Below are 27,438 nucleotides of genomic sequence, written 5' to 3' on the forward strand. Positions count from 1 at the left end.
CCACGTCACCGCCCGGCCAAGAGTGTGTGGGCGGCGGCACGGCGGGTGCGAACGCGGAGCTGTGAGGCGCAGGCAGGGCTCTAGGGCACCTAGAGACCAGGGCCGAGGACGTGGCAGCCGCCCTGCCCGCTAGAAAGTTTCCTAGAAGTTTGCTGAGCGCGGGCGCACGACCGACGGGCCGGACCATGAACGTGTTCCGAATCCTCGGCGACCTAAGCCACCTCCTGGCCATGATCTTGCTGCTGGGGAAGATCTGGAGGTCCAAGTGCTGCACGGGTGAGGGACGCCGGGCAGGGAGGTGCGGGACCCCCTCTCTGGCCAGCCTCATGCCCCTGCGTGCAGGGTAGGGTGCTCCACGGTGTCTGCTCAGGGTGGGGACTCCGGCATGGGGATCCTTGAAACTTTGCAGAGCTCCACTTCCAAAAATAATGTAAAGTTGTATAAAATCAAAGGAGGACCCCTCGAGATGATGGGAGGAGGGTGGGTTTGTTCCTGCACAGACGCCCCCTCAGGTTGGCAGTGTCACTGATGGTTGGAAGAGGAGGGGTATGAGGGAGGTCACAACCCCTCCCTCCCACCAGTTACACCCATTGTTCCCTCCACCCTCGATTGAGGGGAGAAGCTGGTATGCACTCAGGAAACGGCCCACGATTCTCAAGGTCTTCTCTTTCCTGCCCCTTCCCAGACCCCCCCCACCCCACCCCCACACTGAGCCCTCGTCCCTCTCCTACCTGCATGTGTGGTATCGGTGGCTGTGATGTGGCAGGAGGGCACCAGCCTGGCTTAGGTGGGTGTGGAGCGGCCCCTGAACGGAAGCCGGGGAGGGCTGGAGGGGTACCCTGTTTGCATTCTGGCTGCCCTGCTGGGACTTTGGAGAAACGTTGAGGCTGGACTCACGGTCGCCAAACAGATTCAGAGCCACCAAAGGCTGCCAGAGCCTCCTGCAGCCATCTTTGTCCACCGGCGTCCTCGTGATGCCTGCCTTGTGCCTGGCACTGGGTGTGCGGATGCAGGAATGAACTCAGGCTCCTCACGGGGCTGAGGAGTCCGAGAGTGGGCCCAGAAGGCCCTGTGGAAGAAGCAGCTCGGTGCTGGTCCTGGAGGACGAGCAGGTGTCCATCCAGGAAATGTGTGCTGTGGAGGGCTCTAGGGATGCAGAGGCATGGAGGTCACCAAGCACCGGGCATCCCCCCGGAAGGGTGGGCAGCCAGATTTGAGGTGGTCTGGAGGGAGATGAGTAAAGGAGGGAGGCTGGTCCAGATGTGAAAGGGCCTTTTCTGTCAGGCCAGGGAGTTGGGTCTGGGGAGCCTTCATGGTTTGGGAGCAGGAAAGGGGCCTGGAAGGGGGCCTGAAGCAGGTCGCTTTGGAAGCTTTGAGAGAGAAGGCACAGAGAGCTGGGGGAGGCCTGGCAGGGTGGGGGTCGGTGCAGACATGAACAATAGTAGAGTGCGGAGGAAGTGGTTCTAGGCCTGGAGGCCATTTGGGTTTGGGGGTCTCTGGAGAGACAGGTACAGAGATGGTGTCTCTTCAGGTTCTTCCTCAGGGGAGGTGGCCAGGAATGCTGAGTGGGGGACCCGGAGCAGCAGGCCCTGGTGAGGGGAGAATCAGCTCTGACCTATCCCTGCACTTTCGCTGAGGGCCGAACGGAGTGAGCAACCATAACCAAGAAGGGACACTGGTACCTGGCCGCTGTCTGCCAGACACTGCTGGGCACCTGGAATACAGCCCGGACAGCAGAGGCCCAGCCCTGGTGGAGTTGACTTTCTTTTATTTTTTATTTTTATTTTTTTTGAGACAGAGTTTTGCTTTGTCCCTGAAGCTGAAGTGCAGTGGAACGATCTCAGCTCACTGCAACCTCCACCTCCCAGGTTCAAGCGATTCTCCTGCCTCAGCCTCCTGAGTAGTTGGAATTACAGGGACCCACCACCACACCCGGCTAATTTTTGTATTTTTAGTAGAGACGGGGTTTCGCCATGTTGGCCAGGCTGGTCTTGAACTCTTGACCTTAGGTGATTCACCCACCTCGGCCTCTCAGATTGCTGGGATTATAGGCGTGAGCCACTGCACCCACCTTTTTTTTTGAGACCGAGTTTTGTTCTATCCCCTAGGCTGGAGTGCAGTGGCGCAATCTCGGCTCACTGCAACATCTGCCTCCCGGGTTCAAGCTATTCTCCTGCCTCAGCCTCCCGAGTAGCTGGGATTACAGATGCCCACCACCACACTCAGCTAATTTTTGTATTTTTAGTAGAGACGGGGTTTCGCCTCTCTACTAAAATTGGCCAGGCTGGTCTCGAACTCCTGGGCTCAAGTTACAGGTGTGAGCCACCATGCCCGGCCAAATGGTGGAGCTGACTTTCTAGTGGTAGGAAGCCATCGATAAACAATAGTCCTAGGAAACTGAGCAAATGACATGGTTTGTTAGAGGCCATAGTGAATACTATGGGAACAAAAAAGGGGCAGCTGGGTGGCAGGGATGGGCCTGTGTGTGCGCAAAGAGAAATCAGAGGTGAGGTGCCTGGATGGAGGCAGGGCCTGGGGTGACCTCAACAGAGCCAGTCCCAAAGGCCAGAGACTTGAGCTTCACTCTTGCTCCTCTCCTTGACTTGCTCTGTGACCCTGGGACTCTGTTTTCCCATTTGTCAAATGGGAGTGAGGGCTGCCCCGGCAGTGGGGTCCACCTGTGCTCAGTGGACCCCGGAGGGACTCTGGCCAGTCCAGGCTCACGTTGTCCTCTGTGTCCCGGGTCTCCATGTGCAGCTTCCTGGTGGAAATGATTGTTTTCAAAAGTATGAAAACTATCGTGCTCAAGATCACCAGAGGGCTGGGCGCGGTGACTCACACCTGTAATCCCAGCACTTTGGGAGGCCAAGGCAGGTAGATCACCTGAGGTCAGGAGTTCAAGACCATCCTGGCACATGGCAAAACCCTGTCTCTACTAAAAATACAAAAAATTAGCTGGGTATAGTGGTGGGTGCCTGTAATCCCAGCTACTCGTGAGGCTGAGGCAGGAGAATCGCTTGAACCTGGGAGGCAGAGGCTGCAGTGAGCCGAGATCACGCCATTGCACTCCAGTCTGGGTAACAAGAGAGAAACTCTATCTCAAACAAACAAACAAAACAAAACAAAACAAAACAAAAGATCACCAGGGTTCCCAAAGTGCTAAGGAAAATGTGAGTGAAACCCAAGAGGCTGGCAGGCTGAGGATGAAGAGAAAAGAGGGGTAGGGGAAGGCCCATGCAGGTGGCCAAGCATCCCCTACTAGGGCTACCTCCCAGACTGTCCTACGTGGGGCCAAGGGCTTCTCTGGCAAAGTCTGTGTGAGGGCTCAGTGAGATGAACATCAGGCCATCCCAGAGCTGGCCTCAGGTCAGTATGGCCTCCCCCAGTGGGGTTCATTACCCACTGCCAGCCCCACTGTCCCCCTCACCCTGGCAAGTGCACGTGCACGCGAGCCAGACCCCCCAAAGGGACTCAGATTCTCACTGAGCGTTGTGTATTCCTCACCTCAGTCCTGCCACTCTGCATGAGGGGCTGTTTGGCAGGTGAGGAATGTGAGACCCAGGCTCGCCCTCAAGCCAGCACATTCTCCAGAATGTTAGGGCCTTCAGGGGTGTTCCTTCTTGCTCATTAAAAATGTTCCCCCAGGCTGGGTGCAGTGGCTCACGCATGTAATCCCAGCACTTTGGGAAGGAGGAGGATCACCTGAGCCCAGGAATTTGAGACGAGCCTGGGCAACATGGCAAAAATCTTGTCTCTAGAAAAAATATAAAAATTAACCGGGCATGGTAGCATTTGCCTGTAATCCCAGCTACTCAGGAGGCTAAGGTAGGACAGTCATCCAAGCCTGGGGAGGTTGAGGCTGCAGTGATCTGTGATTGTGTCACTGTACTCCAGCCTGGGTGACAAAGTGAGACCCTGTCTCACAAAAAAAGAAAAAAAAAAGTTCTCCCACCCCAAATGTCTGGAACCAGAGGAGTGGTTAGAGAAGGCACAGTTCAGGGGTACAGGGGAACCAGACCTGAATCAGACACCATAGTAGTTGCCTCTTATCCACAGAGGATATGTTCCAAGACTGCCAGTGGATGCCTGAAACCACGGGTTAAACCAAACCCTATATATATACTGTTTCTTCCATCTGATAACCAAGACTGCTGGTTGGGCGCAGTGGCTCACACCTGTAATCCCAGCACTTTGGGAGGCTGAGGTGGGCAGATCACTTGAGGTCAGGAGTTCGAGACCAGCCTAGGCAATGTGGTGAAAACCCATCTGTACTAAAAACACAAAAATTAGCCAGGCGAGGTGGCGGGTGCCTGTAGTCCCAGCTACTCGGGAGGCTAAGGCAGGAGAATGGCGTGAACCCGGGAGGCAGACGTTGCAGTGAGCTGAGATCACACCACTGCACTCCAGCCTGGGTGACAGAGTGAGACTCTGTCTCAAAAAAAAAAAAAAAAAAAAAAAAAAAGTGGCCAAAGGACACTAAAGAGCATGAATGACAACAGAATGCAGCATGGATTCCTGGACAGAACCTAGGAATAGAAAAAGGGCAGCAGTGGGAAAACTGGTGAAATCAGAATAAAGCCTGGAGTTCAGTCAACAGTGCTCTACTGATGTTGATTTATTTGTTTTGATAAAGTACTGTCATTAAATACGATGTTTTTTTTTTTGAGACAGAGTTTCACTCTTGTTGCCCAGGCTGGAGTGCAATGGCGCAATCTCGGCTCACTGCAACCTCCACCTCCTGGGTTCAAGCGATTCTCCTGCTTCAGCCTCCCAAGTAGCTGGGATTACAGGCATGCGTCACCACACCCAGCTAATTTTGTATTTTTAGTAGAGACAGGGTTTCTCCATGTTGGTCAGCCTCCAACCTCAGGTGATCCTCCCGCCTAGGCCTTCCAAAGTGTTGGTATTACAGGCATGAGCCACTACCCCTAGCCCAAATACGATGTTAACATTAGAGGAAGCTGGATATATGGGACTCTCTGTATTGTCCTTACAACTCTGTTGTAAATCTAACATTCTTTCAAAATAAAAAGTTAAAAAAGAAAGAGACCAAAGTAGGTTAAGAAACAGCATTTAGACTGGGCGCGGTGGCTCACACCTATAATTCCAACACTGGGAGAATGAGGTAGGAGGATCACTTGGGCCCAGGAGTTTGAGACCAGGCTGGGCAACATAGTGAAACTCCGTCTCACTAATAATAATAATAATAACAACAACAAAATTAGCCAGTCTGATGGTTTGTGTCTATAGTTCCCAGCTGAGGTAGAATTGTTTGAGTCCAGGAGATCAAGGCTGCAGTGAGCTATGATTGCACCACTGCACCCCAGCCTGGGAGCCAGAGTAAGACCCTGTCTCTAAAAAGAAAAAATAATAAAGGAAGAAACTGCATGGAGATTATGAAACCTTTTTTGTCAACTCAGTGCATCCATGTGCATCATATGTGTACACATAGGTGTCATGTGTGTACATGTTCACAAAGATCTGGAAGGATGAACCTAGGGCTTTGGGATATTTCTGTCTTTGCATCTTTATGTATTGTCTGATTTTTGTTTTGCAAAGAGTAAATATAGGCATAACTTTTGTAACTAGAAAAAAGGCTTTTTGGCCGGGTGCAGTGGGTCATGCCTGTAATCCCAGCACTTTGGGAGGCCAAGGTGGGCAGATCACCTGAAGTCAGAAGTTCGAGACCAGCCATGGCCAACCTGGCGAAACTCCATCTCTACTAAAAATTCAAAAATTAGCCACGCGTGGTGGTGGGCGCATGTAATCCCAGCTACTTGGGAGGCTGAGGCAGGAGAATCACTTGAACCTGGGAGGCAGAGGTTGTGGTGAGCCGAGATCACGTCACTGCACTCCAGCCTGGGCAACGGAGTGAGACTCCATCTCAAAAAAAAAAAAAAAAAAAGAAAGAAAAAAGAAAAGGCTTTTAAAATCTTACAGTTTGAAAAATAAAATAGAATACTCCCCTGGCCCTGAACCTTCCTCTGCTTGCTGTGGTCTTCCTGGTGAATCAACACCTTGTAAAGTCAGTGAGTTGTTCTCCCTGAGACTGAGCTTTGGGGATTGTCAGTGGAACTCTGGGGGTGGAGTGAAGAGAAGCCTCAACAACCCCCACCAAGCCCGACTCACACCACCCCCGACATCCTCCCCAGAGCAAGAGCCCAGGCAGGCACACGCAGGGGGACTGGGAACTCGGTGTTCGTGTCTTTATTTGGAGACTGGGAGACAGATTACAGCTTAATGAGAGGAACAAGGACTCAAGTGATCTGATGGGAAGGGTGAGTTTCCTGGCCCTTAGGGAGCGACAGTGCCCTGGACAGGAGGTCTTTGAGTGGGAGTGGACACTCTGAAGGCCTCCCCAGCTCCAGGCTGTGCACTTCTTGAGGGTGGGAAGGCTTAGGAGTCTGTGTCCTCATTGTCTCCTGTCTACCCTTGGCCACAGGCATCTCTGGGAAGAGCCAGATCCTTTTTGCTCTCGTCTTCACCACCAGATACCTGGACCTGTTCACCAACTTCATCTCCATCTACAACACAGTAATGAAGGTGAGCGGCTGGGTGATGATGGTCGGGGGAGGCCACCAAGCCCTCACAAACGGTGAGGTGGCCTGCTTGGAAACTCAGTGTGTGGAGCCAGGCCGACCAGGGTTTGAATCCTGACTTTGCTGCTTAGTGGCTACATGACCTCATCTCAGGCCTCTTTGTGTATCAGTGTCCTCATGCAAAAATGAGGACAGAGCCGGGCACGGTGGCTCACTCCTGTAATCCCAGCACTTTGGGAGGCCGAGTCGGGTGGATGGAGACCATCCTGGCTAACATGGTGAAACCCCGTCTCTACTGAAAATACAAAAAATTAGCCGGGTGTGGTGGCACATGCCTGTAGTCCCAGCTACTCGGGAGGCTGAGGCAGGAGAATTGCTTGAACCCGGGAGGCAGAGGTTGCAGTGAGCTGAGATCACACCACTGCATTCCACCCTGGGTGGCAGAGTGAGACTCTGTCTCAAAACAATAAAATAAAATAAAATAAAATAAATAAAATAAAAGGACAATACCATTAGCTCAGAGGGTTTGGTTGGGAACATTAAACGAGATAATAAATGTAAATGTAAAAAACCCTGCCATATATTAAACATTCAATAAAGGGTCACACCTGTAATCCCAGCACTTTGGGAGGCTGAGGCGAGAGGACCGCTTGAGCTCAGGAGTCTGAGACCAGCCTGGGCAATGTAGTGAGACCCTGCCTCTACAAAAAATTTAAGAAATTTAGCTGGGCGTAGTGCTCATCTGTGGTCCCAGCTACTGAGGAGGCTGAGGTGGGACAATCACCTGATCCTGATAGGTCAAGGCTGCAGTGAGCCACGATCATGCCAGTGCAGTCTGGGCAACAGAGCGAGACCCTGTCTCAAAAAAAAAATGGTTTAGGTGATAGAGAAGGATTAGAGAGCTACTTTAGGGAGTGTGGTCAGGGCTTCTTCAAAGAGATGACATATAAGCTGACAGCTTAGTGACAAGGAACTAGCCGTGTAAAAATCAAAGGACACACTTTTTTCTTTTCTTTTTTTTTTTTGAGACGGAGTCTCGCGCTGTGTCACCCAGGCTGGAGTGCAGTGGCGCGATCTCGGCTCACTGCAAGCTCCGCCTCCCAGGTTCACGCCATTCTCCTGCCTCAGCCTCCGAGTAGCTGGGACTACAGGCGCCCGCCACCACGCCCGGCTAGTTTTTTGTATTTTTAGTACAGACGGGGTTTCACCATGTTAGCCAGGATGGTCTCGATCTCCTGACCTCGTGATCCACCTGCCTCGGCCTCCCAAAGTGCTGGGATTACAGGCTTGAGCCACCGCGCCCGGCCCTTTTTTCTTTTTTTTTAAGACAGAGTCTCACTGTTGCCTGTTGCCCAGGCTGGAGTGCAGCAGCGCAGTCTCAGCTCACTGCAACCTCCACTTCCTGGTTTCAAGCCGGGAGCTTGCCTTGTGCCTCAGCCTCCAAAGTAGCTGGGACTACAGGCGCCTGCCACCACGCCCAGCTAATTTTTGTGTTTTTAGGAGAGATGGGGTTTCTCCATGTTGACCAGGCTGGTCTCATACTCCTGACCTCAAGTGGTGCGCCCACCTCGACCTCCCAAAGGGCTGGGGTTACAGGTGTGAGCTACCGCGTCCAGCCAAAATGTAGATTTTAGTTGATTCCTATTAGATAATGTCTAATAGGAATCTTATTTCTTGTGCAGTGGTGTGGTCATGGCTCACTGCAGCCTCAACTTCCCAGGCTCAAGGGATCCTCCCACCTCAGACTCCTGAATAGCTGGGACTACAGTCACACACCACCATGCCTGGCTAATTGTTTTGTATTTTTAATAGAGACAAGGTTTCGCCATGTTGCCCAGGCTGGTCTCAAACCCCTGGGCTCAAGCGATCTGCCTGTGTCAGCCTCCCCAAGTTCTGGAATTATCATGCTCAGCTAGGAGTCTTTTTTGTTGTTGAGATGGAGTCTTGCACTGTCGCTTAGGCTGGAGTGCAGTGGCGCAATCTCAGCTCACTGCAACCTCTGCCTCCCGGGTTCAAGCAATTCTTCTAACTCAGCCTCCCAAGTAGCTGGGATTACAGGCGCCTGCCACCACACCTGGCTAATTTTTTGTATTTTTTTAATAGAGACAGGGTTGGCCGGGCGCGGTGGCTCAAGCCTGTAATCCCAGCACTTTGGGAGGCCGAGACGGGTGGATCATGAGGTCAGGAGATCGAGACCATCCTGGTGAACATGGTGAAACCCCGTCTCTACTAAAAAATACAAAAAACTAGCCGGGCGAGGTGGCGGCGCCTGTAGTCCCAGCTACTCGGGAGGCTGAGGCAGGAGAATGGTGTGAACCCGGGAGGCGGAGCTTGCAGTGAGCTGAGATCCGGCCACTGCAACTCCAGCCCGGGAAACAGAGCGAGACTCCGTCTCAAAAAAAAAAAAAAAAAAAAATAGAGACAGGGTTTCACTATGTTGGCCAGGCTGGTCTCAAACTCCTGACCTCGTGATCCGCCCACCTCGGCCTTCCAAAGTGCTGGGATTACAGGCGTGAGCCACCCCACCACAGCCACCACACCCAGCCCCCACTGCCCCCACTTTTTTTTTTTTTTTTGAGACAGAGTCTCCCTCTGTCACCCAGGTTGGTGTGCGGTGTGGCGAAATCTTCGCTCCACTGCAGCCTCCACCTCCCGGGTTCAAGTTATTCTCATGTCTTAGCCACCTGAGTAGATTACAGGCATGTACCTGCCACCATGCCTGGCTTTTTTTTTTTTTTTTTTTTTTTTTTTTTTTTTTGAGACGGAGTCTCACGCTGTTGCCCAGGCTGGAGTGCAGTGGCGCGATCTCGGCTCACTGCAAGCTCCGCCTCCCGGGTTCCCACCATTCTCCTGCCTCAGCCTCCTGAGTAGCTGGGACTACAGGCGCCCGCCACCGCGCCCGGCTAATTTTTTGTATTTTTAGTAGAGACGGGGTTTCACTGTGGTCTCGATCTCCTGACCTTGTGATCCGCCCGCCTCGGCCTCCCAAAGTGCTGGGATTACAGGCTTGAGCCACCGCGCCCGGCTTTTTTTTTTTTTTTAATGGAATCTAGCTCTGTCGCCCAGGCTGGAGTGCAATGGCATGATCTTGGCTCACTGCAACCTCCGCCTCCCAAGTTCAAGCGATTCTCCTGCCTCAGCTCCTGAGTAGCTGGGATTACAGATGCATGCCACCATGCCCGGCTAATTTTTTTTTTTTTTTTTTTGTATTTTTAATAAAGACGAGGTTTCACCGTATTAGCCAGCATGGTCTCCTGACCTTGTGAGCCGCTCACCTTGGCCTCCCAAAGTGTTGAGATTACAGGCATGAGCCACCACGCCCAGCCTTTTTTTTTTTTTTTTTTTTTTTTTTTTTTGAGATAGAGTCTCCCTCTGTCGCCCAGGCTGGAGTGCCAGTGGCGTGATCTCAGCTCATTGCAACCTCCGCCTCCAGGGTTGAAGTGATTCTCCTGCCTCAGCCTCCTGAGTAGCTGGGATTACAGGCACGCACCACCATGCCTAATTTTTGTATTTTTAGTAGAGGCGGGGTTTCACTATGTTGGCCAGGCTGGTCTCAAACTCCTGACCTTGTGATCCGCCCTCCTTGCCCTCCCAAAGTGCTGGGATTACAGGTGAGAGCCACTGTGCCCAGCCTAGGAGTCTTATTTCTTTTCTTTTTTTTTTTTCCTGAGACGGAGTCTCGCTCTGTCGCTTGGGCTGGAGTGCGGTGGCCGGATCTCAGCTCACTGCAAGCTCCGCCTCCCAGATTCACGCCATTCTCCTGCCTCAGCCTCGCGAGTAGCTGGGACTACAGGCGCCCGCCACCTCGCCCGGCTAGTTTTTTGTATTTTTTAGTAGAGACGGGGTTTCACCGTGTTAGCCAGGATGGTCTCGATCTCCCGACCTCGTGATCCGCCCGTCTCGGCCTCCCAAAGTACTGGGATTACAGGCTTGAGCCACCGCGCCCGGCCTAGGAGTCTTATTTCTAAGAAAGAAGGGCTCCATGGGGGAATTCTATCTTGCAGGGTTATTGAGAAGATCACGTGAGATAACATACAGCACCTAGAAAATATTTAACCAAAGCGGGTTGTCCTTCTCTTCCATATCAGAGACATCCCTTTGGGATTTCAGGCATGTTGTTACTAGTTGGTAGGGTGGAGGTTGCTGTTACTTGTGAGGTGTTGAACTCATTCAGATTTAGTCAATGTGAATCTGAGGACTGGAAATCACCATCTACTTAAGTTCACACATGTATCAAACATCACCTGCCTAGTTCATTTCTCAGCCTAAGTCAGCCTTGGGCATTCCTGGCAGAGACGGCAGACTCAGCCCTTGGCATAGCTGAATGAGCTCTCGGAAGCTCAAACAGGCTAGTTTCTATATTTCTGAAATGAAAAATTGATCACCTCTTTCACTCATTCCAGCATTTGTTTTGTGCCAGGGACTGACTTAGGAGCTGGGGATTAAGAGGTGGACCCTGCCATGGAGTCCTCTCTTAGAGGGAAGATGGACTTGTACATAGACATTTACAAAGCATGTGATCACAGGTGAAAATGAACATGCTCACATGGAGCTCTGGCGACAGAATGTGTGCCTCATTCTAGAGAAAAAAAGGATTGTTTCGAGGAAATAACTCCAAATAGGACTACAAATAGGAGTGTTCTAGGCCAGTGTGGTCCTGCTCCGGCAGCATGAGCATCACTTGGGAACTTGTTAGAAATGCAAACTTTAAGGCCGGGCGCGGTGGCTCACGCCTGTAATCCCAGCACTTTGGGAGGCCGAGGCGGGCGGATCACAAGGTCAGGAGTTCGAGACCAGCCTGACCAACATGGTGAAACTAAACGTACAAAAATTAGCCAGGCATGGTGGCGGGCACCTGTAATCCCAGCTACTTGGGAGGCTGAGGCAGGAAAATCGCTTGAATCCAGGAGGTGGAGGTTGCAGTGAGCCAAGATTGCACCACTGCACTCCAGCCTGGGCAACAGAGCAAGACTCCATCTCAGAAAAAAAAAAAAGAAAAAGAAAGAAATACAAACTCTCACGTCCATCCAGACCTATGAAATCAAAAGCTCTTGGGGCAAGGGAAGAGATAGCATCTGTGGGTTTTGTTTGTTTTTTTGTTTCTTTTTTTTGAGACAAAGTCTTACTCTTATCTCCCAGGCTGGAGTGCAATGGCATGACCTCGGCTCACTGCAGCCTCTGCCTCCAGGGTTCAAGCGATTCTCCTGCCTCAGCCTCCCGAGTAGCTGGGATTACAGGTGCCTGCCACCATGCCTGGCTAATTTTTGTATTTTTAGTAGAAATGGGGTTTCACCATGTTGGCCAGGCTGGTCTCGAACTCCTGACCTCAGGTGATCCGCCCGCCTCGGCCTCCCAAAGTGCTGGGATTATAGGTGTGAGCCACCATGCCCGGCCAGCATCTGTTTTGATGCATACTCGTTTGAGAACTGCTGGCCTGGAAGGTTAGAGGCTATATCAAAATGAAATCATTATATGCTAGAGGACAGCTACTGTGATTAGATGGAGAGCTTTTCTGAGGGAGCAATGGTCAGTTAATTCAAGGAATGTTAGCAGGCACATAAGTAGTCCCAGATTCTAGGGAGGCTGAAGCAGGAGGATCACTCGACCCCAGGAGTTAGAGGCCAGACTGGGCAACCTTAAAAAAAAATAATAAAGATGCTAGTCCTTATGGAATAATGCTCAGAAGTCACTGATGCATATCCAGAAAATTGTTTTAAAATTGTTTCAACAGCCCTGGAATGCCTCTGGGAAATCCCCTGAAATACACCAATCCTGTTTCGCCTAGTGTTCCACAACTGAAGGGGACGACAAGGGCACCTTTGACTCTTCATGGTAGCACTGTCAGTCCCAGTATAGAAGCATGGAGTTATTTAATGAAAGGGTCATTGACTTCAAATTCTAGGCAACTGGACTCAAGATAAATTGCAAACACATTTAACCTCTTCATGTTACATTATGGCAGAACACTGACCCTTAGGTTTGGTAGGCTAGGAGCCTAGTAAATACGCAGGGAAATGACTTCATAGATTCCCATGTCTCTCTCCCTTTTTAGGTGGTTTTTCTCCTCTGCGCCTATGTTACAGTGTACATGATATATGGGAAATTTCGTAAAACTTTTGACAGTGAGAATGACACATTCCGCCTGGAGTTTCTTCTGGTCCCAGTCATTGGCCTTTCCTTCCTTGAAAACTACAGTTTCACTCCGCTGGAGGTAAGGGAAGGGACTGAGTACCAATTCTCAAAGGGAAGTATGTTCCCCTGTATCCTTCCCTCCAGACCCTGGGCTTGCCTTCTGCTTACAACTGTGACCATTACTCATGTATCCTTCACTTGTAAGTTGAGAAGAATTTGACAGGCTATTTGCAATGCTTTACTTGGAAATGAGCACATCTAAATAGTCATGATGCCCATAAACCAAGCAGGCATCACAGCCCTACTTCTGGCTGTTGAGACCTTCTCTTCAACAGATGATTAGCAGATCCCCGAATCCCTGTAGCACAGTCCAGGCTCAGAAATTTCAGCTCAGTAAGTTTGGACTGTGGCCCATGAATCTGCAGGCAACAAGCATCTTGGGAGATTCTGATGCTGGTTTTTATGGACATGACTTTATTTATTTATTTATTTTTTGAGATGGAGTCTTGTTCTGTTGCCTAGGCCGGAGTGCAGTGGCACGATCTTAGCTCACTGCAACCTCCGCTTCCTGGGTTCAGGTGATTCTTCTGTCTCAGCTTCCTGAGTAACTGGGATTACAGGTGCGAGCCACCATACCCAGCTAATTTTTGTATTTTTAGTTGAGACAAGGTTTCGCCACGTTGGTCAGGCTGTTCTCCAACTCCTGACCTCAAGTGATCCACCCACCTCGGCCTCCCCAAGTTCTGGGATTATACGTGTGAGCCTGGCAACATGACTAGATTTTAAGAAATTGTGGCTTCATTTATGATTTTATACTATGAAACTATCATTTTAAGTTCTTTTTGGCTGGACACGGTGGCTCACAAGGTCAGGAGCTCGAGACCATCCTGGCTAACACGGTGAAACCCCGTCTCTACTAAAAAATACAAATAAATAAATAATTAGCCGGGTGTGGTGGCGGGTGCCTGTAGTCCCAGCTACTTGGGAGGCTGAGACAGGAGAATGGCGTGAACCCAGGAGGCAGGGCTTGCAGTGAGCTGAGATCGCACCACTGCACTCCAGCCTGGGAGACTCCATCTCAAAAAAAAAAAATTTATTTTTGGCCAGGTTTGGTGGCACATGCCTGTAGTCCCAGCTACTAGGGAAGGTGAGATGGAAAGACTGCTTGAGCCTAGGAGGTCGAGGCTGCAGGACGCCATGATCATGCCACTGCACTCCAGCCTGGATGACACAGCAAGACCCCATCTTTAAAAAACAATTAAAAGTAGTTTTTTATATAAATGCTCATGCCACACTGTGGAAAAAAAGCAGTATACTGTATAATCTTTCAAAAATTAGAAAAAAAAAACCCTTATATTTACCTAGAGATGGTACATTAAGCTGATTAAAATATAATTTTTATTGAGAACTTTTTTCCCCCTTACTGTACCTCTTCCCCAGCAAGCTATTGTTTTAATGATTATGTTCTTTTAAGGAGATGGGCCTCTTCTTGGTCTTGCTCAGTCTCTGGCCGCTTTCTCTTTGGCTCAGATCCTCTGGACTTTCTCTATCTACCTGGAGTCAGTGGCTATTCTGCCCCAGCTCTTCATGATCAGCAAGACTGGAGAGGCTGAGACCATTACTACTCACTACCTGTTCTTTCTGGGTCTGTACCGGGCACTCTACCTGGCTAACTGGATCAGGCGGTACCAGACTGAGAATTTCTATGACCAAATCGCAGTGGTGTCTGGAGTAGTACAAACCATCTTCTACTGTGACTTCTTCTACTTGTATGTGACCAAAGGTAGGTCCTGGGATAACAGCACTGATGCTGGCACTGGCCTAAGGAGTTACTTATCCATTCAATAAGTATTCCAGCAGATACAGACATGAACAGTCAAGTCTCTGCCATTCACAGTGCTTGTGTTCTAATGCAAGACAAATATTTTCAAGAAATGCCATCAAAACATGGTCAATAGGTTATGTGTACTATGCAAGACAGCTGTGAGATGACATTTGACAGAATACTTGGTTAGTAGTGAAAAACATTCCAGAACTTATTACAAGCCCCAAGGCAACAGCTTGGTGTGATGGACAAAAAGGCTAGCGCTGTCAAAATCTATAAACCTGGAGATAACAGGTCAACCAAGACCAGTTCACATAGGGCAGGGGTGTCCAAACTTTTGGCTAATTGTGTAGGGCTACACATAAAATACACTAATGATAGCTTATGAACAAAAAAAACCTCAATGTTTTAAGAAAGTTTACAAATTTGTGTTGGGCCATAAAGCCATCCTGGGCCACGGGTTGGACAAGCTTGACCTAGCACCTCATAGGCCAGGGTAAGAGGTTTGCACTATGTTCTGATTGCCAAGGGCGGCTATTGTGTCATTAAAAAACCCAACCCACTAGCTGCTATGTAGGGTAAAAAGCAGTCCAAGTACAGTGACTAGCTATGGGGCAGTTGCAGTTGTTCAGGGAAAAGGCTCTAGGTAGAAAGAGATGTGGACACAAGTTCTGGGACTTGAGAGGGACTGCTGATGGACTGTTTGAGATGTACAACAGACAATTTGAGGCCAACTACTAAGTTTACAGCTGTGGGGAAGGGTGCCAGTAACCAAGTCGGGGATCAGCAGGTCCATAGTCAACCGGAGATGAAGACTCCCCCTTTGCTTTAACAATCGAACATATACTGTGAGCCGGCCATTAAGAGATGATAATAAGATTATGCACCAAGTTATAAAGCAGTCCTTTCATCAGATGGTAAATTCTCATTTCATCTCCATTTTCTTCCAGTCCTTAAGGGAAAGAAGTTAAGTCTTCCAATGCCAATCTGAGGACGCTCTGAGATAGTCTACACCTTTAACAAGCACATGAAGGAAACTATTTTGAATGTTCTTTGGCAACTTATCCATAATCTGGGATCAAATGTTAAAACCAGAAAAAATGCTTAGTGTGGATTTCAGCAAAACTTAATCATCCCACCCAGAAGACCTTCTCATCAATAGACTGCCCTTAAAGACTCATTGTAAGGTCATAAAAACCTGGGCCAACTGCACAAATACGGTGCCTCAAAATGACTGCAACAAGAAACCTTAAGGTGCCTTACCGACGAAAAAGATCAAATAAATGATTGCTCTCCAAGGCCCGAGGGCAAGACTCATGATGAGGAAGTCAACTCCAATCTGGAACAATGTCCCTCCTCTTAAGAATGTCCCAACTAAAGACCAGTTAAAATATTAGAGTACGCTCTTGTGAATTTCCACTTTCCAGGTAGGTGACCAAATTTAGGTGGTCAAGATATAAAGGTGACAGTTAGTTTTAAGTGTGAAACGTATTTCACTTTCATACTGCCTTCAGGACAGAAGCAAACCAAATTTACCAGGTTTGGCTGGAAGAGTTTTGTGCCTCATCTTTTACCGGTTTGAATTTTTTCAAACCAGTGACTGATACCTGCCTTGCACTTAGTACCTTAATACCAATAACCTAATGGTACTTAGGTGAGTACCATTTGCGCAATCACTGTTTTACTTATAAGCAGATACAGATACATCCAAACCCTTACCTACTAGGTATCCTGCTAGGGTTTTCGATTCCAACTCTTGTATTAAGTTTAATCAATTCTACTTTCCTTTCAGTTTTAGGTGCTAATCAGTCAATCCAATATTCCCCACCTTTGTCTTGAAACAAAAACTGTTTTAAGATGTCTACATTGAACTATTCAGAGAATTTTTAAGCAATAAAACCTTACACCTTATTGTCAACAGTGTTTTTATTTATACCTACAAAAAGAAAACAAGATGGTATCAAAAGGACAATTTACAAACTAAGAATAGTAACATAGCTTTCAGCATCCTGTGCCTGAACATCACACATCTACAAATCTTTCAAGTCTTAATGCAACAGGAATGTTTGGAGACCAGCAAGAACATGAATAGAGAGCACTGATCCCAAGCAAAAGCCACTAACCTTTTAGATGAGAAGTCCACACAACGAATTGTTAGGGAGGATTGGGGGAGAAGCAGCCCATTGCTTAATACATTGAAACCCTTTCCCTAAGTTGAGTTTCAACCATGAATGCAATAACTAGCATAAAATGATTCTTCTGCTCATGTTCTGAAGCCAACAGCAGAACCTGAATTATGAGTGACAGACATAGAGGCAGAAGAGTTAAACTCTGCTAGATTTCAGCTGTGCTCAGGCCATAATAGCTTTTAAGGTTTTACTGTTATTTTATGATTACAATGTCCCAGGTGGAAAAAGGGAAGCAAGCAATCCAAATAACCACTTGCTTGCAGAGACCTTTCCCTCAAACAGATGCTTTCAAGAGCTGCGAGAGAGTAGGGCATCCCTTGTGGTGGAACCTCTATGTTTAAAGAAAGAAGAAAAAAAACCCAGAATTTGGTTGTAGAAAACAATGCCCACAACAGACTGGCCAGTGCTTAGACAAATTTGGGGTAGGGGGGAACACTTTGGTTTGAAAGCACAGAGCAGTTTGCCACATTTCGTCTGTGCCTACCATCCTCCCTTGGCCTCAACTTCTGTAAGATGGGGGGTACAAAAAGAGAAGTAAAGTTAAGAAAGAAGAAAGTGGAAAATTAAAAAAAAGATGTCAAAGTTTTTACATGCATACATTTCAGCTTATGCTGAAGACCTACCTGTATGTTGCACATTGAATCATACTTTCAGAACCCCTCAGAAACCATCCCTCTCTCCCTAAAGAATTTTAAAAGGAAAACAAAAACCTCGAACATAGATCTTACAAATCAGCAAGCATTCAAGCCTTAGCCAAAGAATGCAGTGGAGCCTTCCGCCTTAAACTGCATTGTGAATGAATACAAATTAACAGCATAAAAATTAATAGTCCCATATCAGATCTGAAAGGGGTTTCTGGGGCTGTCTGATGTCTCTACCCTGTTGTAGTGAACACAATAGCAGAAAATTCTTTCTGGGTTCATCTGCTATATAAAAAGTCTTGGTAAAACAGCATTACTATGAAAAGGATGAACTCACCTACCTTCAGATGGAGGAAAAGTGAAAAGGACTTACTTAGGCTTTAGTCCTCCATGACTTTTCTTAAGCACTACCTACCTGTAATAAGCTGAGTGCAAAAGGATGCCGAAGAAAATCTGCACCCAGAAGCTGTTAGAAAGCACTGCAGAGAACAGGGTATGAAGAAAATAAGAGTTCTTAATAAACCCTGAAGATTCTTTGTTCAAGGTAACTTTGCCAAAAGGGCAGAGTAGCTGGCAAAGAGTTGTTTTTATTCTAGCTCTACACTGCATTTCAAAAGAAAATCTGCCCATTTTGAATATATTGTTTATAATTAAATGTGCTTTTTACACTGCAGGTCAATATAAAAACTGGTTAGTTTCCAGTGAGCATTTATGTTCATTTGCTCACAGCAGCTGTCTGGCTGGAAAATTAATTTCACAGATGGTCCCCAGTTTTACCGGGAAATATAGGCAGCTTCCACCCAGATGCTGAGATGCTACAGTTAAACCACTGCAATAAACACTTGTGGTTTTTAATTTAAAGGATACACAAGACTCCGCATTTCAATTTCTAACCTGACACTAAAATGGTTATTTTTCAGTAATGGGGGCGGGGGAAAGGCAGAGTGTAAAGGGAGATAAAACCAATTAGTGATTTTTAACTGTCAAATGCACTCAAGCAATCAGTCAAAACAGGCCTGAGGAAACCTGTTCCAACTTGAGAAACATTTAAAAGCACAAAAGAAAATGTGCAGGGAAATCCCTGTTTGTTTTCTAACCCAGTAATGAGAAATTTAAAGCACAGATGCCATCTTCCTCTGCAAAACGATTCAGCCCTCCCCCTCCCTCCCGCCCTCCCCACCAACTCAGAAAAAAACAAAAGATGGGCTCCCACAAAAGGGCCTAATACCTTACTCTTTAAGATGAAAAATAGCTCGAATATCTTCAACATGCAAGAAGTTGGGGGAAGAAATTAATCTCTTCCAGTCAGCTATATATATATATGTATTTTTTTTTTTTTTTTTTTTTTTTACAAAATGTTATTACAGACTGGATCATTTTGGCGGGCAGAAGAAACCTGGCAGTGAATTCTAGCTAATCTGCATGAAAAGACAAATCACGATGGTTGGGGAGAAAAATTAATAAAAAAAAAAAAGAGAAAAGAAAAAGGAAAAAAAAAAAAAAGAAGAAAAAAAGAAAAGGGGAAGAGGAAAAAAAAAGGAAAGAGTGTTCCTTAAAATGTAATTTAAGTCTGCTGGAGTCACTACCACTTGAGTGGTTTCATTTACGTGAAGGAGGAGGAGGGGGAGGAGGAGGAGGGTATTGGTAGGCAGTCTGCCCCATGTAACCTATCATATTGGTAGCTCCCGGAGGCTGTGCAAACTGTTGTGACATCAGTGGCTGTGGCTGCTGCCCAGACCGGCCTATCCCACTAAACTGCTGGCTAGAGCTCTGCGAACTTCTCCCAGTTGAGGTGGTGCTACTAGCTCCGTAAGTGCCAGCACCATATTCTTGAGCCGTATAGCTACTGGTGCCATAAGCAGCTGCCCCATAGGTGCCTTGACCATAGGTGTATTGGCCTGCTTGTGCTCCAAAGGCAGAATTTGGACTTCCATAGCCACTGCCATTAGCATAACCAGCTCTATCGGTTTCACTACGATCCCGATAGCTTGCAGAGTCTCTCCGGCCACCATCCTTGACTCCTCGAAGCCTTCGGTCACATTCATCCTGATACATCAGATTGGGATTGTTGGCTGAAGAAGTGGTCCGGTAACGAGAACGACCACCTAATGGGAAGATACAAGGGAATTTTTAATGCCAGATGTATGACCTAAACATAACAATATAAAAATTCTATTGGGTACAAAAGTATTAAGCATGTTTCCTTGATACTTAGTTATGCTGGCCAGCCTCCAAGTTAGTACTGTAAAAATATACTCATAATTTGATTATTTAATGGGGCACATTCAAAAGCACAGTAAATATCAAAGGACACTAGACCTTTTCACCCTTTTAGTCCCTTTACTTGAGGATGATCAAGAAACACGGTGTTACAATACGAAACCTTGAGTCAGGAAGCCCAGATCCTCGGATATTCTGCAACTATACATCCAACTGCTATGTTGTCTCAGTTTCTACCCACCACTCAACAGTGTAAAATGACTGATCTCTCCGTATGGAAAACTGTAAACCTAATATACTACTAAGCATTTTTGAAAGTATTAAAAAAAAAAGCAACCATGACCGGGGGCACACTGGCTCACTCTTGTAATCCGAGCACTTTGGGAGACTGAGGCAGGAGGGTCACTTGAGGTCAGTACTCTACAAAAAATACAAAAATTAGCTGGGCATGGTGGCACACGCCTGCAATACCAGCTACTTAGGAGGCTGAGGCAGGAGAATCGCTTGAACCCAGGAAGCAAAGGTTGAAGTGACCCGAGATCGTGCCACTGCACTCCAGTCTGGGAGACAGAGACTCTTGTCTCTGCCCCCGCCCTGCCAAAGCAACCACATTAAAACTCAGACTAGTCTCGGCGGGGTGTGGTGGCTCACTCCTGCAATCTCAGCACTTTGGGAGGCCGAGACAGGTGGATCATCTGAGGTCAGGAGTTTGAGGCCAGCCTGGCCAACATGGTGAAACCCCATCTCTACTAAAAAGACAAAAATTAGCCGGGTGTGGTGGCAGGCGCCTGTAATCCCAGCTACTTGGGAGGCTGAGGCAGGAGAATCACTTGAACCTGGGAGGCGGAGGCTGCAGTGAGCCGAGATCGCACCATTGCACTTTAGCCTGGGTGACAGAGCAAGACTCCGTCTCAAAGAAACAACAACAACAAAAAACAAAACACAACAACAAAAAAAACAGACCAGTCTCTAAGGAAAAAAAAATTCACAATTTAGCTTAACTGATAGAACTATCACAACAAACTTCACATTTTCTTAGTTGAAAAAGGTTATAAAAAGCATTAGGCAGTGTCCTTTGTTATGAAGCAACACACTTAAAGCCTTCGCATGGTTAAAAACAGCAACTAAAGCAAGGCACAGTAAGCATAAAGGGATACCTTGGCAGTACCTGGAAAACTCCAGGACTTACCCTTACCCCCGCCTCCGCCGCCACCTCTGTGGTCCACAAGCTGCATCAGTTTTGGATTGATAGCCTGATTGGCCTCTTCCAGCACTTTGATAAGCTCTCTGGCCTGTTTTAGGTTCCCTGGGGTGAAGAAGGTATAGGCGGTACCCTTGTTGGTGCTACGGGCTGTTCGGCCAATACGGTGCACATAATCCTCTGAGCTGTTTGGATAGTCATAGTTGATCACAAACTTGACATCTTCCACATCTTCCACGTCAATGATGAGTCAGTGTGTAGGTTGATGTGGCAGGGAAAGAGAAGGTAAAGGACATGCCAACAACAGGTGGGAAGCACGAATGCAGATGACAGCAAGAGGAAAGAAGGTGAAGTTAGTAACCACTCTGAACAGAAACAAAAAAAGACTCATCCCAACAGAGTAAAAGAGGATTACTGATTCCTAGGACATGCATGGGAAGTAGCATCTTTATTGGCTGTAGAATCCTAAGGGAATCCCATCCAAACATCCAAACTCCTGCCTCTGCTACATTTTACCAATATACTGACAGGAGTTACATCAAGATTGGTCTTCAGACGCAAATTCCAATACTATCCTTTACAAAAGTGGAATGTAGAACAAAGTGGTAAACCACTGTTAAGTTACAAGGCCTAATCACTTCTACTCTGTTGGGAGAAGCCTGGCAAAATCTACCAACAACATAACAAACTTACCTTTAAACCAGTCACAGAGCAAAGTAAAAAAAGGAGCTTCATATATTTTATTACTACAATTTAAAGGAAACTTAATCAAAACATTTAACTTGTTTTTTTGCTCTTATATTTTTAAGAAACTGAGTAGAGTCAAAGCTGTTAAGTACACACCTATTTTCCTTTGCAGAAACATCCAGATTATCTATCCCCTTTCAATTACAAGAGCACATTACACTAAAATTTTACTGTACTACCAAGCCCAGCTTCTGCCAAAATGAGGATATTTTTGCTCAACTCAAGGTTATTTCAACTCAGGACTTGTTTCAATTATCAATGATTGTCTACGTGACCTGGGAAATTAAATTAATAGCCAAAGAATGTGGGAAAACCATGAAACCTTGAGACACAAGTTTAGTATTCTCTCCACTGCTGGGAATTGGGCTGAATAACCTCCTAAGGCTTAAAATGTAAATGTTAGTGTAATGCTTTCAGCTGAATGTATATTTTTACCTAAACAAACAATTTTAAGAATATAACAAAGAATCCTACTGTTTTGTGGAAAAAAATCTGCATTTTACAAAGAATATTCAGAAAATATCCTAGATAAAACACAGATTTTTGTGATATAAATAATTAAAAAACATTCTCTGTTTGTTACCAGACCGATGCACACTCCCTCCTCCTTTGGGAAACCGCTGCAGCCGATCCCGTCTCTTTGCCTTTTATTTTTGGCGGCCTCCTTTCGAAAACTCCGCCTTCTGACACGGGACCACTGGAGCGCGGGGAGCATGCATCAAGGGTCCGTGGCAGTGAGAAGTCCCCACACACGCTCGCTCTGTGAACTGGCTTAGATGCTTCTCTGTAGCCCCATTTGGTTGCCAAGCGCCGGAGAACCTGGGTTCGGGTAAAAATTTCAGGTCCTCCAACGCCTCCCCCAAGGATAATTGGGGTGATTGTAGAAAAAAATAATTAATAAAAAAAATGTAAGTTACATCCAAAGGGTCAGACTGCATCTATTGCCCAGACTGGATTAATTTCAAGGGAGAAAGGGGAGATTAAAAAAAAAAAAATTAGCTGTTGTTACAGGGCTTGTGAAGAAGGGGCATTATGTCTGTTTCTTATTACAATAAAGGCTCCTCGGTCTTTACTGACCCCTAAAGTCCTGAATCACACCAGAAAGACGAGAAGGCACTTATCACAGGGGGCAGCTTGAGTCTCCGGCTAGGGTCGTTGATGCAACAAAGGAAAAAAGAATTTACAGGGCCAGGGTGGATGTAAGACAGGGGGGTGGGGAATTCTACTCCATGGTATCTTCAGAGCTAAGATAACACTCCTTATGCAATCCCACTGCATATGACCATGGCAGCAGAACAAGTTCAATTACTACACTGGATGCGTAAGTGTGCTTTCCTAGCAGAAAGCACCAGGGGCTGGAGTCAACAGTTCACATGCTAATACTTGGAAGTATTTCTGGGGGTGTTCAATAGAGGGCAGACATGATGCAAAGTTCTTCATACTAGAAAGGTGTCCTGTGTGTGCACACACAGCTGGATGGGGGCACATATGAGCAAGCGTAGAATTTGGTTTTCTCCAGTCAAGTCTACCCTGATGTTATCTGTGCACTGCCACAATATTATCTTGCTGCCTTTCTAGATGATGCTGTAGCAGAGTAAGAAATCGAAAGTTAATGTTTTGGTCAGCTGACTGGGATAGGAACTTTTTGTTTGAAAGGCCCTATGACATGGCCTGAATCTCCAATCACTAATTAGGAGGGACTAAGTCTAGCCAAGAGGCTCATCTAGAGCTGCTTCCGGCCAATGTAGATTTGTCTCGGCCATGTATTGAGTGATCTGCAGCTGATATCAAAGCTTCTGTTAAAAAACAAAACAAAATAAATTCAATACTTTTAGTTTAACAGTGTGTAGTTTAAACACAAAAAAGGAAAAATAAAAAATATCCCAGTGGAAAGGGAAGTGGGAGCCTAAGGATGACTATTATAAAATTATGGGAATCAAAGAACTTACCTGAAGGGAACATTTAAGAGACCATCGCTTGACAGGAAGTGAAAAAAGGCCTGGTGACTCAGCTGAAAATTGCACCCCTGTCTATGAGGTAGAAGCCTTCACTTTCCAGGATCTTGTAGGACATTGGTCAGAATTCTGCCATTTTGGTGGGTTTTCTCCCTCTTTTGATTTTTTACAAGGCAGCAAACAAAGGGGCCCAAAACAAGCACTGATGTTGAGTAACAAGAAACAGACTCGGGTACCTTCCCTCTCCCCTCACTTGGATGAGTGGGGGTGGGATGAAGAGTCTAAGTTATTCTAATGGTAGCCAATTAATTTGGTTTAGAAATGCAAGGGGACGTAGAGCAAATATTTTTAATTGTCTAGGCAAGATGCACAAAGAAGCTACCAGCACATAGCAAGCCTGTTTAAAAACCAACCATTACTGAAAGCTTTATGTAAACTGCTTTCAGGCCTCCGCCTCCTCTCCCAACAGGCCCAAGTTCTAATGGCACAGATCCAGACATGACCTCAGAGGGCAGAGGGGCAGAGAGAACTTTCCATCATGGCTGCAGGTCACCACCTCTGAAGGAGGGAATGATGAGTGCAATGCATAAAAAGGCTTCATTACGTTTGTATTCCAGTCTGAATACCTGTTCTCTTTATATTAAATAGTATAAGGGAATAATACGGTACTTCTCACCTTACTGGGCAAATTAAATACTTGTCAATGATTTAAGGATTTCCTTGTAATACAGATAATCTTTTTTTAATATAAAAGTTCTGAGTTAGACCTGTTTAGCTCAGAATAGTGGGCTAAACTACCATAAAATTCTCTGTATATCTTAAATGGTAATGGGTCAAAAACTCCAGAAAACTATCGGTTGGATAACACACCTACAGATAAGCGTATGGGTAGGAGGAGGGGATAGCCAAGTGCCCATGATAATTTGACGTCAGTAAATTAAACTGGGCAATACAAATTTGATTGCTATTCTGATACTGCATTAGACTTATAACATTCCATCTAGTAAGCATTCATAAAACTGGACCTCTGTATATATCTAACTTAGACAGGGATAGGGAAAAGAATAACTGAAGAAACTAGCTTACAAAAGCTAGGTTTCGTCAGGCTTATTCTATCCAGCCAGAAAACACCACCAGAGAGAAGTTGAGCCATTCAACTGACTGCCTCCTCTCCCTGTTTGTATAGTCATGCCTAGGCCTTGCTGCAGACCAAAGCCTGTTTGTTAGGAGCAGGAAGAGAATCTGAAAATAAAAGGGGGGGGGGAACCAAGGTTTTAAAAAAATTGTGGGGGGCGGGGAACGGGGAGAATCACGCTTTGTATTCTTTTCTTTCAAATATTTATCTAACCACATGTATATACAACTTTCTAAACTTGAAGTTTGAATTTGAAATGACAAATCTTTAAACCAAAAGATACATATACCATTGACAGAGACACCTATCTATACAAACCTAGCCCACGGGAGGCTACATCTGTAGCAATAAGGATGGGTGCCTTTCCAGAACGGAACTCTGTAAAAACAAACAATAATCATCATCAAATAAGCATTCCTAGCTATCTGATCTGTTTACATCATCATGTTAAAATTTCAAATAATGGTGTCAGAAAATCCCAGGCTCTTATAATGACAGACAGTTATTCTTTTGAAAACCTTTATCACACTCATCTTCAGCAGTACAATAGTCACCTCTACTAATAACGAAATACTGTTAAGATAGTGTGGCAATTTGTTACATAATTAATATGAGCTAGAATTTTTTCCCCTTGAAGTTATTTCCCAAATGAGACACAATCAAAAGCTGGGGTTTGGTAGGAAACAAGTTTAAAAGATACGAAATGAAAAGAACTGAATTTCCCCCCAAGAGGTATGCATATTATTTCTTTTTCTCTCTTTTTTTTTTTGAGATGGAGTTTCGCTCTTATTGCCGAGGCTGGAGTGCAGTGGCGCAATCTCGGCTCACAGCAACCTCCGCCTCCCGGGTTCAAGCGATTCTCCTGCCTCAGCCTCCCAAGCAGCTGGGATTACAGGCATGTGCCACCACACCAGGGTAATTTTGTATTTTAGTAGAGATGGGGTTTCTCCCTGTTGGTCAGGCTGGTCTCAAACTCTCAACCTCAGGTGATTCGCCCACCTCAGCCTCCCAAACTGCTGGGATTACAGGCGTGAACCACCGCGCCCAGCTGCATATTATTTCTTAAATAAGATATGGCCTCTTCCATTTCTCAATGGCTTCCCTTAAGAGTAGTCCTGAAAAAAAGGACTGAAAGGAAATATGCTAAAATATGACTCAATAATTAAGAAGCATTTTAAAAAAATATTTCACTAACAGTTTAATTCTCCCCAAATGATAGTTATATTTTTACAATCAGAAGGAAAAAATTGAAGACTTTATTAATAAAGGGAGGGTGGTGAAAGTTGTGACAAAGTTGAAAGAGCCAGCATCATGGACCATGAGCACATACTAAAAGTGCCCTCAGTAATTCAATTAACTATACAGCAGGGGCAAGACAAACAGGCCTTTGGGCCACATCTGGCACAACACCCATTTTTGCAAATAAATATTGTGGAACACAGCCATGTTATCTCTGAGACATGGTCCCACTCTGTTACCCAGGCTGGAGTGCAGTGGCACGATTTTGGCTCACTCCAACCTCTGTCTCCTAGACTCAAGCAATCCTCCCACCTCAATCTCCGGAGTAGCTGGGGTTACAGGCGTGCACCACCAAGCTTGGCTAAGTTTTGTTTTGCCTTTTTTTTTTTTTTTTTTTTTAAAGAGACAGTACTTCACTATGTTGCCCAGACTGGTCTTGAACTCCTGGGCTCAGGTGATCCATGCACCTCGGCTTCCCAAAGTGTTGGGATTATAGGCATGAGCCGCCAACAGTGCCCAGTCTAGGCCATTTCTTTACATATTATCTATGGCCTACAGCTTTTGTCCTAAAACAGCAGCGCTGAGTGGCTATAACAGAGACCACCATTTGGTTTACAAAGCCAAGCATACTTACTATCTGGCCCTTTACAGAAAGTTTGCCTATCCCTGAAACAGAACATGGACATTCACTTATGGTGGGGAAAAAAAAAAAAAAATCAACAAAAAATGCTTAAACTTACCATTAAGTACCCAATCTCTTTCTGGTTGACTCTTGTCTCCATGGATACACATAGCTGGCCAACTATCAGAAGAAAAATAACCGATATTTAAAAAATATTTTAAAATGGGGAAAATCAAACTTTAAAGCCAAATGCTATAATGCAATTTTTGTAAGGTTTGTCAGGCTTCATGAATAGATGACTGTGCTCATTAAAAGAGCAAACTGCATGGATAGGCATTATTGAAATATTACACAGCATTTGGAATACCAATTTAGAAATTTCCAGTTAACTATAAAACCAGAGGTTAACTGCCTTGGTGCTATACTCACCCATCTCTGCGCATCCTTCGAGTCAGATCATCACAGCGTCTCTTTGTCTCCACAAATATTATTGTTTTGTTTTCCTTCTCAGCCATTATTTCTTCCATTAGTTGGATCAATCTGAAAACAAGACCAACAATGCAGTCATCACACAGAAAGTATCTATTATGTGGAAGATTATGTCTACAATATCAACTCCCAAAGCTATAGTACTTTCTTTGCACATTACGTTTTTAAAATTTTAAACCAACATTAATATGGAGTCCTGAGTCAGGTTCTGCTATGTGCTCAAGAAATACTAATTCATACCACTCATACCATCCTCACAGCAAGTCTCAAGTGAGTGGTATTATTCCCATGTCCCAGATGAAGAAACTGCGGCACCAAGACATAAAATTGTGCAAAATTATACAGCTGGTAATCAGCAGAGCTGAGATTCAAACTCAAGAATTCAGAATCCTTGCATTTAACCATAATGCTCTGACAAATGACATAAAGATGGATTATCAGAAAGTTAACAATGCTTTTAATGCTTTCAGGCCTCAAAATATACTGGTTTCTGTAATACTGATT

At 46.0% G+C, this 27,438-nt stretch overlaps 2 protein-coding genes across 3 annotated transcripts in view; one reads left to right on the forward strand and one right to left on the reverse strand.

Annotated features, from left to right (window-relative positions):
- LOC105464446 (KDEL endoplasmic reticulum protein retention receptor 3) lies at positions 1-16,414 on the forward strand. The gene is made up of 5 exons (XM_011712367.3): positions 1-276; positions 6,443-6,543; positions 12,592-12,750; positions 14,202-14,454; positions 15,447-16,414. The coding sequence occupies exons 1-5, from the start codon at positions 186-188 to the stop codon at positions 15,485-15,487; spliced, it is 645 nt and encodes a 214-aa protein (XP_011710669.1). The 5' UTR covers positions 1-185; the 3' UTR covers positions 15,488-16,414.
- The window catches only part of LOC105464447 (DEAD-box helicase 17), a 23,297-nt gene continuing 12,263 nt past the window's right edge, over positions 16,405-27,438 (reverse strand). The window contains exons 9-13 of one of the 2 annotated variants that reach the window (XM_011712369.3): positions 26,875-26,985; positions 26,564-26,625; positions 24,903-24,962; positions 20,742-20,978; positions 16,405-19,431 (exon numbers count right to left, since the gene is read on the reverse strand). In XM_011712369.3, the coding sequence (XP_011710671.1) occupies positions 18,926-19,431; positions 20,742-20,978; positions 24,903-24,962; positions 26,564-26,625; positions 26,875-26,985 (976 nt within the window). In that variant the 3' untranslated portion in view covers positions 16,405-18,925. Of the gene's footprint in view, positions 19,432-20,735; positions 20,979-24,902; positions 24,963-26,563; positions 26,626-26,874; positions 26,986-27,438 lie in introns of both variants that reach the window. The other variant, XM_011712368.2, reaches the window with a different exon arrangement.

The sequence above is a fragment of the Macaca nemestrina genome, chromosome 15 (assembly GCF_043159975.1).
Source record: "Macaca nemestrina isolate mMacNem1 chromosome 15, mMacNem.hap1, whole genome shotgun sequence".
Classification (NCBI taxonomy): domain Eukaryota; kingdom Metazoa; phylum Chordata; class Mammalia; order Primates; family Cercopithecidae; genus Macaca; species Macaca nemestrina.

Coding starts and splice junctions, on each gene's coding strand:
- LOC105464446 (XM_011712367.3), top strand. CDS start 186: ATGAACGTGTTCCGAATCCTCGGCGACCTAAGCCACCTCCTGGCCATG. Junction 277..6,442: donor GAGGTCCAAGTGCTGCACGG/GTGAGGGACGCC, acceptor CCTTGGCCACAG/GCATCTCTGGGAAGAGCCAG. Junction 12,751..14,201: donor ACAGTTTCACTCCGCTGGAG/GTAAGGGAAGGG, acceptor TCTTTGGCTCAG/ATCCTCTGGACTTTCTCTAT.